Source organism: Staurois parvus, unplaced genomic scaffold, assembly GCF_062004578.1.
Source record: "Staurois parvus isolate SC_StPar_1 unplaced genomic scaffold, SC_StPar_1.0 ptg003168l, whole genome shotgun sequence".
NCBI lineage: Eukaryota > Metazoa > Chordata > Amphibia > Anura > Ranidae > Staurois > Staurois parvus.
This window is the reverse complement of record NW_028320964.1, coordinates 56183-74251: the sequence shown is the minus strand read 5'-3', so window position 1 is coordinate 74251 and position 18069 is coordinate 56183. Positions and strand designations below refer to the sequence as shown.

Here is an 18069-nt window from a genome sequence, read left to right as displayed (position 1 = left end):
CCCTGTAGGCAGGAAGGGGGTAGAAGTGTCCGGTAGGCAGGAAGGGGGTAGAAGTGTCCTGTAGGCAGGAAGGGGGTAGAAGTGTCCTGTAGGCAGGAAGGGGGTAGAAGTGCCCGGTGGGCAGGAAGGGGGTAGAAGTGCCCTGTAGGCAGGAAGGGGGTAGAAGTGCCCTGTAGGCAGGAAGGGGGTAGAAGTGTCCTGTAGGCAGGAAGGGGGTAGAAGTGTCCGGTAGGCAGGAAGGGGGCAGAAGTGCCCTGTAGGCAGGAAGGGGGTAGAAGTGTCCAGTAGGCAGGAAGGGGGTAGAAGTGTCCTGTAGGCAGGAAGGGGGTAGAAGTGTCCTGTAGGCAGGAAGGGGGTAGAAGTGTCCGGTAGGCAGGAAGGGGGCAGAAGTGCCCAGGGGACAGGAAGGGGGTAGAAGTGTCCGGTAGACAGGAAGGGGGTAGAAGTGTCCTGTAGGCAGGAAGGGGGTAGAAGTGCCCGGTAGGCAGGAAGGGGGTAGAAGTGTCCTGTAGGCAGGAAGGGGGTAGAAGTGCCCTGTAGGCAGGAAGGGGGTAGAAGTGTCCAGTAGGCAGGAAGGGGGTAGAAGTGTCCTGTAGGCAGGAAGGGGGTAGAAGTGCCCTGTAGGCAGGAAGGGGGTAGAAGTGCCCTGTAGGCAGGAAGGGGGTAGAAGTGTCCTGTAGGCAGGAAGGGGGTAGAAGTGCCCGGTGGGCAGGAAGGGGGTAGAAGTGTCCAGTAGGCAGGAAGGGGGTAGAAGTGTCCTGTAGGCAGGAAGGGGGTAGAAGTGTCCTGTAGGCAGGAAGGGGGTAGAAGTGTCCTGTAGGCAGGAAGGGGGTAGAAGTGTCTGGTAGGCAGGAAGGGGGCAGAAGTGCCCAGGGGACAGGAAGGGGGTAGAAGTGTCCGGTAGACAGGAAGGGGGTAGAAGTGTCCTGTAGGCAGGAAGGGGGTAGAAGTGCCCGGTAGGCAGGAAGGGGGTAGAAGTGTCCTGTAGGCAGGAAGGGGGTAGAAGTGTCCGGTAGGCAGGAAGGGGGCAGAAGTGCCCAGGGGACAGGAAGGGGGTAGAAGTGTCCAGTAGACAGGAAGGGGGTAGAAGTGTCCTGTAGGCAGGAAGGGGGTAGAAGTGCCCGGTAGGCAGGAAGGGGGTAGAAGTGTCCTGTAGGCAGGAAGGGGGTAGAAGTGCCCGGTAGGCAGGAAGGGGGTAGAAGTGCCCTGTAGGCAGGAAGGGGGTAGAAGTGTCCGGTAGGCAGGAAGGGGGTAGAAGTGTCCTGTAGGCAGGAAGGGGGTAGAAGTGCCCTGTAGGCAGGAAGGGGGTAGAAGTGCCCTGTAGGCAGGAAGGGGGTAGAAGTGCCCGGTGGGCAGGAAGGGGGTAGAAGTGCCCGGTGGGCAGGAAGGGGGTAGAAGTGTCCGGGAGGCAGGAAGGGGGTAGAAGTGCCCTGTAGGCAGGAAGGGGGTAGAAGTGCCCTGTAGGCAGGAAGGGGGTAGAAGTGTCCTGTAGGCAGGAAGGGGGTAGAAGTGCCCGGTGGGCAGGAAGGGGGTAGAAGTGTCCAGTAGGCAGGAAGGGGGTAGAAGTGTCCTGTAGGCAGGAAGGGGGTAGAAGTGTCCTGTAGGCAGGAAGGGGGTAGAAGTGTCCTGTAGGCAGGAAGGGGGTAGAAGTGTCCGGTAGGCAGGAAGGGGGCAGAAGTGCCCAGGGGACAGGAAGGGGGTAGAAGTGTCCGGTAGACAGGAAGGGGGTAGAAGTGTCCTGTAGGCAGGAAGGGGGTAGAAGTGCCCGGTAGGCAGGAAGGGGGTAGAAGTGTCCTGTAGGCAGGAAGGGGGTAGAAGTGTCCGGTAGGCAGGAAGGGGGCAGAAGTGCCCAGGGGACAGGAAGGGGGTAGAAGTGTCCTGTAGGCAGGAAGGGGGTAGAAGTGCCCGGTAGGCAGGAAGGGGGTAGAAGTGTCCTGTAGGCAGGAAGGGGGTAGAAGTGCCCTGTAGGCAGGAAGGGGGTAGAAGTGCCCTGTAGGCAGGAAGGGGGTAGAAGTGTCCTGTAGGCAGGAAGGGGGTAGAAGTGCCCGGTGGGCAGGAAGGGGGTAGAAGTGTCCAGTAGGCAGGAAGGGGGTAGAAGTGTCCTGTAGACAGGAAGGGGGTAGAAGTGTCCTGTAGGCAGGAAGGGGGTAGAAGTGCCCGGTAGGCAGGAAGGGGGTAGAAGTGTCCTGTAGGCAGGAAGGGGGTAGAAGTGCCCTGTAGGCAGGAAGGGGGTAGAAGTGCCCGGTAGGCAGGAAGGGGGTAGAAGTGCCCTGTAGGCAGGAAGGGGGTAGAAGTGTCCAGTAGGCAGGAAGGGGGTAGAAGTGTCCTGTAGGCAGGAAGGTGGTAGAAGTGCCCTGTAGGCAGGAAGGGGGTAGAAGTGCCCTGTAGGCAGGAAGGGGGTAGAAGTGCCCGGTGGGCAGGAAGGGGGTAGAAGTGCCCGGTGGGCAGGAAGGGGGTAGAAGTGTCCGGGAGGCAGGAAGGGGGTAGAAGTGCCCTGTAGGCAGGAAGGGGGTAGAAGTGCCCGGTGGGCAGGAAGGGGATAGAAGTGTCCTGTAGGCAGGAAGGGGGTAGAAGTGTCCTGTAGGCAGGAAGGGGGTAGAAGTGTCCTGTAGGCAGGAAGGGGGTAGAAGTGCCCGGTGGACAGGAAGGGGGTAGAAGTGCCCGGTAGGCAGGAAGGGGGTAGAAGTGCTCAGTAGGCAAGTGGTTAAGATGGAACTAAAATCTCTCAACCATGGGCATGGCCCCATTGACTTGAAATGGTGAGTTTAACAGATCACTGCCGCCTGTCAAGTCAACAAGCTATGATAAATTGGTAGCGGTGGTAATTTAAAACATCAAAGCCATGGCATGTGTATAGTCTCGCTTTATGTTAGCTTTTAAATAGGTAGTCAGGGGTGGTAAAACCGCAGTTTAACTGCTTGTTTTCACCATCCCCTGGCTGCCCATGTGAAAGAGCCCCTATTTTGCCAACCGTCTCCCCATTACTTTGCTACAGCTCTCTGATAGACCTGAATTTCTAGGTATAGTGTGCACAGTATCCTCTCACAATAGTACTTGGTACAGTGTCTCCTCTTTTCAGTAGTTTGGTACATGGTCACCTATCTCCATTGTTTGATACATGGTCACCTATCACCATTGTTTGATACATGGTCACCTATCACCATTGTTTGATACATGGTCACCTATCACCATTGTTTGGTACATGGTCACCTATCTCCATTGTTTGGTACATGGTCACCTATCACCATTGTTTGGTACATGGTCACCTATCTCCATTGTTTGGTACATGGTCACCTATCTCCATTGTTTGGTACATGGTCACCTATCTCCAGTACTTGGTACATGGTCACCTATCTCCATTGTTTGGTACATGGTCACCTATCGCCATTGTTTGGTACATGGTCACCTATCGCCATTGTTTGGTACATGGTCACCTATCGCCATTGTTTGGTACATGGTCACCTATCTCCAGTACTTGGTACATGGTCACCTATCGCCATTGTTTGGTACATGGTCACCTATCTCCAGTACTTGGTACATGGTCACCTATCTCCATTGTTTGGTACATGGTCACCTATCTCCATTGTTTGGTACATGGTCACCTATCGCCATTGTTTGGTACATGGTCACCTATCTCCATTGTTTGGTACATGGTCACCTATCGCCATTGTTTGGTACATGGTCACCTATCGCCATTGTTTGGTACATGGTCACCTATCTCCATTGTTTGGTACATGGTCACCTATCGCCATTGTTTGGCACATGGTCACCTATCGCCATTGTTTGGCACATGGTCACCTATCGCCATTGTTTGGTACATGGTCACCTATCGCCAGTACTTGGTACATGGTCACCTATCGCCATTGTTTGGGACATGGTCACCTATCGCCATTGTTTGGTACATGGTCACCTATCGCCATTGTTTGGTACATGGTCACCTATCGCCATTGTTTGGTACATGGTCACCTATCGCCAGTACTTGGTACATGGTCACCTATCGCCATTGTTTGGTACATGGTCACCTACCACCATTGTTTGGTACATGGTCACCTACCGCCATTGTTTGGTACATGGTCACCTACCGCCATTGTTTGGTACATGGTCACCTATCGCCAGTACTTGGTACATGGTCACCTATCGCCAGTACTTGGTACATGGTCACCTATCGCCAGTACTTGGTACATGGTCACCTATCGCCAGTACTTGGTACATGGTCACCTATCGCCATTGTTTGGTACATGGTCACCTATCACCAGTACTTGGTACATGATCACCTATCTCCATTGTTTGGTACATGGTTACCTATCTCCATTGTTTGGTACATGGTCACCTATCTCCATTGTTTGGTACATGATCACTTATCACCATTGTTTGGTACATGGTCACCTATCGCCATTGTTTGGTACATGGTCACCTATCGCCATTGTTTGGTACATGGTCACCTATCTCCATTGTTTGGTACATGGTTACCTATCTCCATTGTTTGGTACATGGTCACCTATCGCCATTGTTTGGTACATGGTCACCTATCGCCAGTACTTGGTACATGGTCACCTATCACCAGTACTTGGTACATGGTCACCTATCACCAGTACTTGGTACATGGTCACCTATCGCCATTGTTTGGGACATGGTCATCTATTGCCATTGTTTGGGACATGGTCATCTATTGCCAAATCCAAGTACTGTCACATGACAAGTTGCTAGCCCTACACAAACACCTTCATGTATCATACTGTATTTTCATGTTTGTTACCAGACGCCACCATCTCTTCATTTACAATGTAGGTAGGTTGTTGGACAATCCAGTAAAACTAATACACAGTACACAGGTTGTATGGATTGTTCATTACTGGTGTGTAAACAATAATGCAACACAGGATACCCAATAATATGGCAGTAAAAACCTTTTCTTCCCTTCCCAAGGTACTACAGAGGACATCTACGGTACCTACATGGTTGCAATGCAGCAAAATGAAGGAAACGGCTTGTCTACAGCAGTAATAAACAGCCCACTCTGAATATCATACTGTAGTCAATGTGGTACTCACCGGTGACATGCAGAGCTCCTGTACTCCTCTCTATTGGTTGTTCCAGGCTGGGATGTTCCACCTTGCAGATATATTCCACATCCTGATCTCTCTCCAGAGACGGGGAGAAGGTCACACACGATGTATACCCATACGTCTTGTCATTCTGTCTCCCTAGTAGAGTATTCGTAATTCTGTACATCCCATCTGAAGACACGGGATACATTTCTCTGGATTGCTTGTCTTTTCTCAACCACTTCACATTCACAGCATTCGGGAAGTATTTTGTTACTGTGCACTGTATGGTGGCTTCTTCACTGCTCCTCGGGGGTGGGACTGACATCTCCACATGTGGCCTCCAGGGAAAGTCTACACAAATCAAAAAGTAAAAGTAAAGCCCATTTGTACATTGTGTTCTGCATTCACTGGATTAACATGAGAGAACCTACATGTAGCACCCTCCAGTGTGCTACTAGAATAGTGTATTGCAGTGATGGCGAACCTTTGTGAGCCCCGAGTGCCCAAACTGCAACCCAAAACCAACTTATTTCTTTCAAAGTGCCAACACTGCAATGAAACCTGAATATCGAGCTTTTGGTTTAGAAAAAAACAACTCGTACAGAAGTGCAAACTAATTAACAGTACAGGGATGACCAGAGACTGCGGACACAGTACAGGAGATGACCAGAGACTGCAGACACAGTACAGGAGATGACCAGAGACTGCAGACATAGTACAGGAGATGACCAGAGACTGCGGACATAGTACAGGAGATGACCAGAGACTGCGGACACAGTACAGGGGATGACCAGAGACTGCGGACACAGTACAGGAGATGACCAGAGACTGCGGACATAGTACAGGAGATGACCAGAGACTGCGGACATAGTACAGGAGATGACCAGAGACTGCGGACACAGGACAGGGGATGACCAGAGACTGCGGACGGTACAGGAGATGACCAGAGACTGCAGACATAGTACAGGGGATGACCAGAGACTGCAGACATAGTACAGGAGACGGTCAGAGACTGCGGACATAGTACAGGAGATGACCAGAGACTGCGGACACAGTACAGGAGATGACCAGAGACTGCGGACACAGTACAGGAGATGACCAGAGACTGCGGACACAGTACAGGAGATGACCAGAGACTGCGGACATAGTACAGGAGACGGTCAGAGACTGCGGACATAGTACAGGAGATGACCAGAGACTGCGGACACAGTACAGGAGATGACCAGAGACTGCGGACACAGTACAGGAGATGACCAGAGACTGCGGACATAGTACAGGAGATGACCAGAGACTGCGGACACAGTACAGGGGATGACCAGAGACTGCGGACATAGTACAGGAGATGACCAGAGACTGCGGACACAGTACAGGAGATGACCAGAGACTGCGGACAGCACAGGGATGACCGGAGACTGCGGACATAGTACAGGGGATGATCAGAGACTGCGGACATAGTACAGGAGATGACCAGAGACTGCGGACACAGTACAGGAGATGACCAGAGACTGCGGACAGTACAGGAGATGACCAGAGACTGCGGACAGTACAGGAGATGACCAGAGACTGCGGACACAGTACAGGAGATGACCAGAGACTGCGGACAGTACAGGAGATGACCAGAGACTGCAGACAGTACAGGGATGACCAGAGACTGCAGACATAGTACAGGAGATGACCAGAGACTGCAGACACAGTACAGGAGATGACCAGAGACTGCGGACACAGTACAGGAGATGACCAGAGACTGCGGACACAGTACAGGAGATGACCAGAGACTGCGGACAGTACAGGGATGACCAGAGACTGCGGACATAGTACAGGAGATGACCAGAGACTGCAGACACAGTACAGGAGATGACCAGAGACTGCGGACATAGTACAGGAGATGACCAGAGACTGCGGACATTGTACAGGAGATGACCAGAGACTGCGGACACAGTACAGGAGATGACCAGAGACTGCGGACAGTACAGGGATGACCAGAGACTGCGGACACAGTACAGGAGATGACCAGAGACTGCGGACACAGTACAGGGATGACCAGAGACTGCGGACAGTACAGGGATGACCAGAGACTGCGGACAGTACAGGAGATGACCAGAGACTGCGGACACAGTACAGGAGATGACCAGAGACTGCGGACACAGTACAGGAGATGACCAGAGACTGCGGACACAGTACAGGGATGACCAGAGACTGCAGACACAGTACAAGAGATGACCAGAGACTGCGGACACAGTACAGGAGATGACCAGAGACTGCGGACACAGTACAGGAGATGACCAGAGACTGCAGACATAGTACAGGAGATGACCAGAGACTGCGGACACAGTACAGGAGATGACCAGAGACTGCGGACAGTACAGGAGATGACCAGAGACTGCGGACACAGTACAGGAGATGACCAGAGACTGCGAACAGTACAGGAGATGACCAGAGACTGCGGACACAGTACAGGGATGACCAGAGACTGCGGAAAGTACAGGAGATGACCAGAGACTGCGGACAGTACAGGGATGACCAGAGACTGCGGACAGTACAGGGATGACCAGAGACTGCGGACAGTACAGGAGATGACCAGAGACTGCGGACAGTACAGGGATGACCAGAGACTGCGGACAGTACAGGAGATGACCAGAGACTGTGGACACAGTACAGGAGATGACCAGAGACTGCGGACATAGTACAGGAGATGACCAGAGACTGCGGACACAGTACAGGAGATGACCAGAGACTGTGGACAGCACAGGGATGACCAGAGACTGCGGACACAGTACAGGAGATGACCAGAGACTGCGGACATAGTACAGGAGATGACCAGAGACTGCGGACACAGTACAGGAGATGACCAGAGACTGCAGACATAGTACAGGAGAGGACCAGAGACTGCGGACAGCACAGGGATGACCAGAGACTGCGGACACAGTACAGGAGATGACCAGAGACTGCGGACAGCACAGGAGATGACCAGAGACTGCGGACAGTACAGGAGATGACCAGAGACTGCGGACAGTACAGAGATGACTGCTGACCTTTGGGGAGGGGGGGGGGGTACCCGCTCTTACTTCCGCAGAGTTTTTTTTTTATCCTACCTGTTCCTTTATCCAGCGGCGCGCTGTCTTCCCGGCTTCTGTAATGGCGCTCGTCGGACAGCCGGATGCCCAGTGCGCATGCGCGAGAAGCGCTGCGCTTTGTGATTGGTCCGGCGGCTTCTGGGATCTGTCATGTGTCCCAGGTACCGCCTTACCATTCACAAAGAGCACTGCTTCTTGTGCATGCGCACTTGGGACCCGGCTGTCACGCACACTACAGCCGGGAAGACAGCGCGCCGCTGGATTCTCCTGGCGTGCCCACAGATAAGGCTCGGCGTGCCACGGGTTCGCCATCACTGGTGTAGTGTATTGCAGGGAAATGTACTGCGTACGACTCGTGGTCACTGTGTGAGTCTGTGATCAAGGTCGGGTTATTGCAAGTCAGCTGGACGACTTAACAGGCTGGGACTCAATCGCCTCCTCCAGGCCCTGGAGAACATTGAACCTTCCAGAAGTCAGTGAGCAGGAAGGGGTGGAGATCTAATTTGCATGTTTATAGGAGTTTGGCCAATTCCAAGTTGGAGGCCCTGGTAGAGTAGTAGGACTGGTCCATACATATGGGAGAGTCAATGTCACGTACCTGATGGAAGACTGAATTGACGAGGTCGGCCTCACTTGTGTCACTAGCCCTGACCCCACTGAGGTTGGAACAGAGGGAGTCTAGGGACCAGGAGGACAAGAGCGCCAGTGGTTGTTGCTTGCGGCTCTTGCAGATGATGACCTTGGTAGGCAGAGTATCCTCTGATTTGGGCACCGTAGAAATAGACCAGGCAGGTTCAGTGGATTGCCAGATGTGCAGCAGAGCAAGGTAGGTAGCAAGGACACAGGACTGGAGCAGAGTCATGGGAATAGCCAGGGTCATAAACAGTCGGGCAGCGCGGTACAGAATCAGAAGGAGAAGCCAAAGTCAGGAACCAGGAGCAGGAGAGCAATCGGAGTCGGGTCAGGAACAAGCCAGGTCAGCAACAAAGGATTTGTGCAGGACACGGGGGGGGGGGAGCTGAAGACCAGTCAGCACTGAATCTGAGCAGAGGCACTCCTTAAATAGGCCGTCTGGTGCCAATCTTTGCCGTGCGTGTGCACGTGTGCATGCATGTGCGCGATCGCGCATTCCTGCGCACCTGTGTACAATCGGCAATTCTTCTGTGGAATCTCCTTTGCACATGCGCATTCCCGATCGCGATTCTTCGTACCGGAAATCCCTCACAGTCGCGCTGACGAGGGAGTCGAGTGGAAGATGTTGGTGTCAGTGAGGGGTCCCCTAAGCCTTCAGAATTTCTTGTTGGTGAGTTGTGTCCCTTGGTAGTGAGTTGTGTCCCTCAGAGGTGACCTGTGTCCCTCGGTGGTGAGCTGTGTCCCTCGGTGGTGAGCTGTGTCCCTCGGTAGTGAGTTGTGTCCCTCAGAGGTGACCTGTGTCCCTCGGTGGTGAGCTGTGTCCCTCGGTGGTGAGCTGTGTCCCTCAGAGGTGAGCTGTTTCCCTCGGTGGTGAGCTGTGTCCCTCGGTAGTGAGTTGTGTCCCTCAGAGGTGACCTGTGTCCCTCGGTGGTGAGCTGTGTCCCTCGGTGGTGAGCTGTGTCCCTCGGTGGTGAGCTGTGTCCCTCGGTGGTGAGCTGTTTCCCTCGGTGGTGAGCTGTGTCCCTCGGTAGTGAGTTGTGTCCCTCAGAGGTGACCTGTGTCCCTCGGTGGTGAGCTGTGTCCCTCGGTGGTGAGCTGTGTCCCTCGGTGGTGAGCTGTTTCCCTCGGTGGTGAGCTGTGTCCCTCGGTGGTGAGCTGTGTCCCTCGGTGGTGAGCTGTGTCCCTCGGTGGTGAGCTGTGTCCCTCGGTGGTGAGCTGTGTCCCTCGGTGGTGAGCTGTGTCCCTCGGTGGTGAGCTGTTTCCCTCGGTGGTGAGCTGTTTCCCTCGGTGGTGAGCTGCGTCCCTCGGTGGTGAGCTGTTTCCCTTGGTGGTGAGCTTTGTCCCTCGGTGGTGAGCTGTGTCCCTTGGGGGTGAGTTGTGTCCATTGTTGGTGATGCATAGTCTGCTGGGAAGGGTATATACCAGTGTGCAGAGGGTCCTTCAGAATTTCTGGTGGTAATATGTGGTTACACCCCTTAGCACCTGATGGGTAAATGCATGCACTAGCTGTTGGGATTTGAGCTCAGGGATCTCTTGTATATTTTTGGAACAATCACCCTTGTGTGATTTTATGATGGCTTTTAGTAAAAGACAATAAACTAGTTTGAAGATGAACTCTAGAAAACAGAGATCTTCCCTAACAAGAGTTAACTGCTCGTGTATGTCTGGAGGGTGGGTACAGCAACTTACCCCATCCTGCACTCCTGATGGCTCATCTGCACTGCTAGATCAGCCCCCCCACCCTCCGCAGCCTCTTCTCCTCTACATCCAGCAGTTTAGTTTTCTGATGTCATCAAGATCAATGCAACGGCCATGAGACAGTCCACCTCCTTAGCATAGGGGAGTTCCGTCTGCCAGGAGAGCAAAGGATCGGCTAGGTAAAGGGACTCTTACTGTCCTCCCACATGAGTATTTCACCCTTGCAGTGTGGGGTCGGCCCCTCCGCAAGGGAAGACTTTCCGTTTTCCTGGAGTTCAGCTGTAAAGTGGAGTATGACCTTTATGTTTGGGAATAGTTAAACCTTTGGTGGTCTCATGAGATCTTTAGTATTCCATCGGATCTATCTGCTCAATCACCAAAAAATCCACCATTTCCCAGTTAGTCTGCATATGCATCTAATGCCCAGTACCTGGAGTGGAGCCTAAGTCCCTCAATCAGCATGAACTATTTTGAATTATTATGCTGCTGGCCAGGGGCGGACTGACAACTCATAGGGCCCCCGGGCAATAGGGGATCATGGGGCCCCTGTGTCCTTGCCCAAACTCAAAAAAGCCAATGAAAAAGGTACCAGGGACATTTCATGGGGCCCCCTACTGATCCCGGGCCCTCGGGCAGTGCCCGAGCTTCCAAATGGTCAGTCCGCCCCTGCCTGTCAGTATCCATCAATGCCGCCAGTCAGTGCGCATCAATGCCACCTGCCAGTGCCCATCTGTGCCACATATATGCCACATATCAGTGCCTACCAGTGCACATCAATGCCACATATCAGTGCCCATCTGAGCTGCCTTTCAGTGCCAACTATCAGTGCCAGTCAGTGTCAACTATCAGTGCCTGTAAGGATTTAACCTATGTCTGTAGCCCCCTTGTCCTCGTTATTTTCACCTTCAGGCCTGGGAGAAATAAATCTCCGACACCGAAGTGTGCACGCTACATCTCTGAAAGTTTAATGCCTGACAAGAACGGTTATACAGAACTCAGTGGGCGTGGCTTAATCTCAGGATGACCAATGAAACATTCCATTCTTATCAATATAGTTACGTGAAGAACAGAAACTGCAAATAGTTGAGGGATTCCATATAAGGTGGTTCTCTTTACAGAAATGAAACTAGTCTAAGAAAACGAGAGAGAAGTCACAAAATCGAAACTAACTGTTCACACGTCTAGAAATGGAGGCATTACACAGCATGGATGCCAGTTAATAAGACATATTTCCTTACAGTGACCATCAGTGCCGCCTATCAGTGCCCGTCAGTGCCACCTAACAGTTCCAGTCAGTGCCGCCTATCAGTGCCATATATGAGTGCCTGTCAATGCCCATCAGTGCCACCTACCAGTGCCTCCTCAGTGCACATCAGTGAAGGAGAAAATTTACTTATTTACTAAATTTTTTGTTTTTGGTTTGTTTAGCAAAAAAAAAAAATCCCAGCGGTGATTAAATACCACCAAAAGAAAGCTTTATCTGTCTCAAAAAAAATGCTAAAAAATTCATCTGGGTACAGTGTTGCATGACCGCGCAATTGTCATTCAAAGTGTGATAGCGCTGAAAGCTGGAAATTGTCCTGGGCAGGGAGGGGTGAAAGTGCTCGGTAGACAAGTGGTTTAAAGGCCTCATTGCTTTTTCTGAAAATAGTAGAATGATGGGTGTCACAGCTGCTTCCCCCTCTCAGCCCCCCTGCTCTGTCCCTGCTGTCCCTGTCGTCCCTTGTCCTTCCCCTCAGGCCCCCCCACTGCTCTCCTGGAGCGGCTCTTTGAAGCCGAACCTCAGGACGAGAGGTGCGGCCCCTCTCCCTGCGACAGGCTGGAGCCGCGTGAGCCCTGACATCCGCAGCGCGTGTACAGGAAGTTCCCACGCTTGCGGATGTCTCTGGACAAAGCGACTAGGGGGCGTCCGACATCAGCTTAAGAAGCTGATGCCGGGCGCTCCCGGGGTATTCACCGCTGTGCAGCCACTGAAGGAGCCCCAGGTGCGGTGGGGACCTTTGTGGACAGACTCTGCAGAGACCCAAGCCTGCCTAAGACTGCCTGCTAGGTACCAGGGATCCAGAGACCCCCAGAGCAGGAGAAGACTGCCTGCTAGCCACCAGGGATCCAGAGACCCCCAGAGCAAGGAGAAGACTGCCTGCTAGCCACCAGGGATCCAGAGACCCCCAGAGCAAGGGGAAGACTGCCTGATAGCCACCAGGGGTCCAGAGAACCCCAGAGCAAGGGAAGACTGCCTGCTAGCCACCACGGATCCAGAGACTCCCAGAGCAGGGGAAGACTGCCTGCTAGCCACCAGAGACCCCCAGTGGGAGACCAGGCACCCTGTCAGATCCGTGAGTACATGCTCTCTCCCTGCTTCACTTGAACTGTTCCTGTGCTGACCCCCCACCCCCCCCTGTTGGGTTACAATTGCTACAGAGACTCACCCCACCCCCCTGTTGGATTACAATTGCTACAGAGACTCTCCCTTGGCTCTCGGTGTTGGACTTTAAGTGTGTTTGCCCCTCCTTGTCGCCCTGGGGTGGCGTATTCACCCTCCCTGCGAACTCCCCTATTCAGTGACTGTCATCTGCCTCAATAAAGCTTTGTGCGTTTGCCATCTACTCTGTGTGTTCTGTCCTGCCTACCTTCCGTCACAATGGGCTTTACCAAAAAGCTGTCATTTTGTTTTGTCTGGCCACAGCACATTCTCCCAGAAGGATTTTGGCTTCCTCAGGTAAGTTTTGGCAAATTCCAATCTGGCTTTTTTACGTTTCTTTGTCAGCAGTGGGGTCCTCTTGGGTCTCCCTCCATATTTCTGTGTCAGCGGTGGTGTCCTCCTGGGTCTCCCTCCATATTTCTGTGTCAGCGGTGGGGTCCTCCTGGGTCTCCTCCCATATATCTGTGTCAGCGGTGGGGTCCTCCTGGGTCTCCTCCCATATTTCTGTGTCAGCGGTGGGGTCCTCCTGGGTCTCCCCCCATATTTCTATGTCAGCGGTGGGGTCCTCCTGGGTCTCCCCCCATATTTCTATGTCAGCGGTGGGGTCCTCCTGGGTCTCCCTCCATATTTCTGTGTCAGCGGTGGGGTCCTCCTGGGTCTCCTCCCATATTTCTGTGTCAGCGGTGGGGTCCTCCTGGGTCTCCCTTCATATTTCTGTGTCAGCGGTGGGGTCCTCCTGGGTCTCCTCCCATATTTTTGTGTCAGCGGTGGTGTCCTCCTGGGTCTCCTCCCATATTTCTGTGTCAGCGTTGGGGTCCTCCTGGGTCTCCTCCCATATTTCTGTGTCAGCGGTGGGGTCTTCCTGGGTCTCCTCCCATATTTCTGTGTCAGCGGTGGGGTCCTCCTGGGTCTCCCTCCATCTTTCTGTGTCAGCGGTGGTGTCCTCCTGGGTCTCCTCCCATATTTCTGTGTCAGCGGTGGTGTCCTCCTGGGTCTCCTCCCATATTTCTGTGTCAGCGGTGGGGTCCTCCTGGGTCTCCCCCCATATTTCTGTGTCAGCGGTGGGGTCCTCCTGGGTCTCCTCCCATATTTCTGTGTCAGCGGTGGGGTCCTCCTGGGTCTCCTCCCATATTTCTGTGTCAGCGGTGGGGTCCTCCTGGGTCTCCTCCCATATTTCTGTGTCAGCGGTGGGGTCCTCCTGGGTCTCCCTCCATATTTCTGTGTCAGCGGTGGGGTCCTCCTGGGTCTCCTCCCATATATCTGTGTCAGCGGTGGGGTCCTCCTGGGTCTCCTCCCATATTTCTGTGTCAGCGGTGGGGTCCTCCTGGGTCTCCCCCCATATTTCTATGTCAGCGGTGGGGTCCTCCTGGGTCTCCCCCCATATTTCTATGTCAGCGGTGGGGTCCTCCTGGGTGTCCCTCCATATTTCTGTGTCAGCGGTGGGGTCCTCCTGGGTCTCCTCCCATATTTCTGTGTCAGCGGTGGGGTCCTCCTGGGTCTCCCTTCATATTTCTGTGTCAGCGGTGGGGTCCTCCTGGGTCTCCCTTCATATTTCTGTGTCAGCGGTGGGGTCCTCCTGGGTCTCCTCCCATATTTCTGTGTCAGCGGTGGGGTCCTCCTGGGTCTCCCTTCATATTTCTGTGTCAGCGGTGGGGTCCTCCTGGGTCTCCTCCCATATTTTTGTGTCAGCGGTGGTGTCCTCCTGGGTCTCCTCCCATATTTCTGTGTCAGCGTTGGGGTCCTCCTGGGTCTCCTCCCATATTTCTGTGTCAGCGGTGGGGTCTTCCTGGGTCTCCTCCCATATTTCTGTGTCAGCGGTGGGGTCCTCCTGGGTCTCCCTCCATATTTCTGTGTCAGCGGTGGTGTCCTCCTGGGTCTCCTCCCATATTTTTGTGTCAGCGGTGGGGTCCTCCTGGGTCTCCTCCCATATTTCTGTGTCAGCGGTGGGGTCCTCCTGGGTCTCCTCCCATATTTTTGTGTCAGCGGTGGTGTCCTCCTGGGTCTCCTCCCATATTTCTGTGTCAGCGTTGGGGTCCTCCTGGGTCTCCTCCCATATTTCTGTGTCAGCGGTGGGGTCCTCCTGGGTCTCCTTCCATATTTCTGTGTCAGCGGTGGGGTCTTCCTGGGTCTCCTCCCATATTTCTGTGTCAGCGGTGGGGTCCTCCTGGGTCTCCCTCCATATTTCTGTGTCAGCAGTGGTGTCCTCCTGGGTCTCCTCCCATATTTTTGTGTCAGCGGTGGGGTCCTCCTGGGTCTCCTCCCATATTTCTGTGTCAGCGGTGGGGTCCTCCTGGGTCTCCTCCCATATTTCTGTGTCAGCGGTGGGGTCCTCCTGGGTCTCCTTCCATATTTTTGTGTCAGCGGTGGTGTCCTCCTGGGTCTCCTCCCATATTTCTGTGTCAGCGGTGGGGTCCTCCTGGGTCTCCTCCCATATTTCTGTGTCAGCGGTGGGGTCCTCCTGGGTCTCCCCCCATATTTCTGTGTCAGCGGTGGGGTCCTCCTGGGTCTCCTACCATATTTCTGTGTCAGCGGTGGGGTCCTCCTGGGTCTCCTCTCATATTTCTGTGTCAGCGGTGGGGTCCTCCTGGGTCTCCTCCCATAGTGTCCCTTTTCATTCAGATGGCGATGTATAGTGCGAGCGAACACAGTTGTACCCGGTGCCTGAAGGTCAGCTTGGATTTGTCTGGTGGTTCTTTAGGCACCATTTGAGCAATCCTTGTTTAAAATTTTTGACCAATTTTTCTCTTTTGTCCATGTCCAGGGACATTAGCTACTGTGCCACGGGCTGTAAATTCTTGACAATGCTGCGCACAGTAGACACAGGAACATTAGCATCCCCGGAGATGGACTTGCTTTTCTACAATTTTTGTTTTCAAATCCTCCGACAATTCTTTGCTGCTCTTTCTCTTCTCCATGCTCCATTTGGCACACATAGACACGCCACAGAAAAGTTGAGTCAATTTTTCACCATTTTACCTGGTTGTCGGTGTGATTTCCACATTGTCAGCACCTGTTAATTGATACAGGTGAGTTTAATTACAAATTACAGGAGCGTCACAAACTTGGAATGCAATTTTGAGAAGGTGCCATTTTCTCCGGTCCATTTTTGGGGTTTTGCGTGGAATCTGTCAGACCTCCTCGACCTCTCCTCGGCTTTCGACACGGTCAAACACCCCCTCCTCCTCAAAAAACTACACTCCCTTGGCCTCAGAGACTCTGCTCTCTCCTGGCTCTCCTCCTATCCCCACACTCCTTCAGTGTTACCTATAACGCTATCAACTCCCCTTCCCTCCCCCTCTCTGTTGGGGTCCCTCAAGGCTCTGTCCTCGGGCCCCTTCTTTTCTCCATCTACACCTCCTCCCTTGGCCAACTCATACACTCTCACGGCTTCAACTACCACCTCTATGCCGACGACACACAAATCTACCTCTCCATCCCCCACCTCACCCCCTCGGTCTCCGCCCCCCACCTCACCCCCTCGGTCTCCGCCCGTATCACCCACCTACTGAGCGACATATCAGACTGGATGTCACTCCACTTCATCAAACTAAACCTTTCAAAAACTGAGCTCCTAGTTCCCCCCCCCCCCCCCCGACTTCTCCATCATGACCAACAATGCCACCATCAGTCCCACCCCGCAGGCCAGAGTACTTGGTGTCATCCTAGACTCCAACCTATCCTTCCAGCCCCAGGTCCAATCGCTGGCAAATTCATGCAGACTCCGCCTCCGCAACATCTCTGACCTCCGCAACATCTCCAAGATACGTTCATTCCTAACCCCAGACACCACTAAACAACTCATCTACTCCCTTATTATCTCACATCTGGACTACTGCAACTCCCTCCTCACCGGCCTCCCTCATCACAGACTATCCCCACTTCAGTCTATCCTGAACTCAGCGGCCAGACTCATCCACCTCACCAACCGCTCCGCTTCTGCCACCCCCCTCTGCCAATCCCTCCACTGGCCTCCACTCAGTGCCCTCCACCCCTCTCTGCCAATCCCTCCACTGGCCTCCACTCAGTGTCCTCCACCCCCCTCTGCTAATCCCTCCACTGGCCTCCACTCAGTGTCCTCCACGCCTCTCTGCCAATCCCTCCACTGGCCTCCACTCAGTGTCCTCCACCCCCTCTGCCAATCCCTCCACTGGCTTCCACTCAGTGTCCTCCATCCCTCTCTGCCAATCCCTCCACTGGCCTCCACTCAGCGTTCTCCATCCCTCTCTGCCAATCCCTCCACTGGCCTCCACTCAGTGTCCTCCACCCCCCTCTGCCAATCCCTCTACTGACCTCCACTTAGTGTCCTCCACCCCTCTCTGCCAATCCCTCCACTGGCCTCCACTCAGTGTCCTCCACCCCTCTCTGCCAATCCCTCCACTGGCCTCCGATTGCCCAACAGATAAAATTCAAAATGCTAACACTGACGTACAATGCCGTCCACCATACTGCCCCAAATTACATCACTGACCTAATATCCAAATACCACCCAACCCATACTCTCTGCTCCTCACAAGACCTCCTACACTCCAGTTCCCTGGTCTCCTCCTCCCATGCCCATCTCCAGGACTTCTCCAGGGCTTCCCCCATCCTCTGGAACTCCCTACCCCAATCCATGAAACTAATACCTACTCTCCTCTCCTTTAGGCACTCCCTGAAAACCCATCTCTTCAGGGAAGCCTACCCCACCCTCATCTAACAGCCAATCTCCTCCACTCTTTCTACCACTCCATCCCCCACAGCTATCTCCTCCTGTGCTCCCATCCCCTCCCTCCTAGATTGTAAGCTCCAAGGATCAGGGCCCTCAATCCCCTCGTGTATTGCATTGTATTGGTATTGTTCTGTCACATGTTCTGTCCCCCTTTGTAATGTACAGCGCTGAGCCAACTATCGGCGCTTCATAAATACTGTATAATAATAATAATTTAGCCTTTTGTTTCTCCACTTTTTTGTGTCACCAATACAAACAAAAGAAATAAACATGAGAATGCCGAAACATTTGTCATTGCGACATTTTTATGGACAATGCGGTGCATTATCTGACGGCAATGCAGGGGTGCCGCAGTTTTTGGCCATGACTGTAGGTGTGAACCGATCGTTAAGGTTTGTTTTAACAATGTTTCCACCCGTTATATATAAAATAATTCAGATTTGTAACTTTGTATCCTCTGGTATGAGCCGTATACTCAGCTACCTC

The 18069-nt window shown here is 53.3% G+C and overlaps 1 protein-coding gene across 1 annotated transcript in view; it reads right to left on the bottom strand.

Annotated features, from left to right (window-relative positions):
* Positions 1–4992: 4992 nt before the first annotated feature.
* Positions 4993–18069, bottom strand: part of LOC149428518 (uncharacterized) — a gene marked incomplete at its 5' end in the record, with an annotated part of 68765 nt that continues 55688 nt past the window's right edge. Inside the window, one exon of the mRNA XM_089667311.1 lies at positions 4993–5399. Within this exon, the coding sequence (XP_089523437.1) occupies positions 4993–5399 (407 nt within the window). The remainder of the gene's footprint in view (positions 5400–18069) is intronic.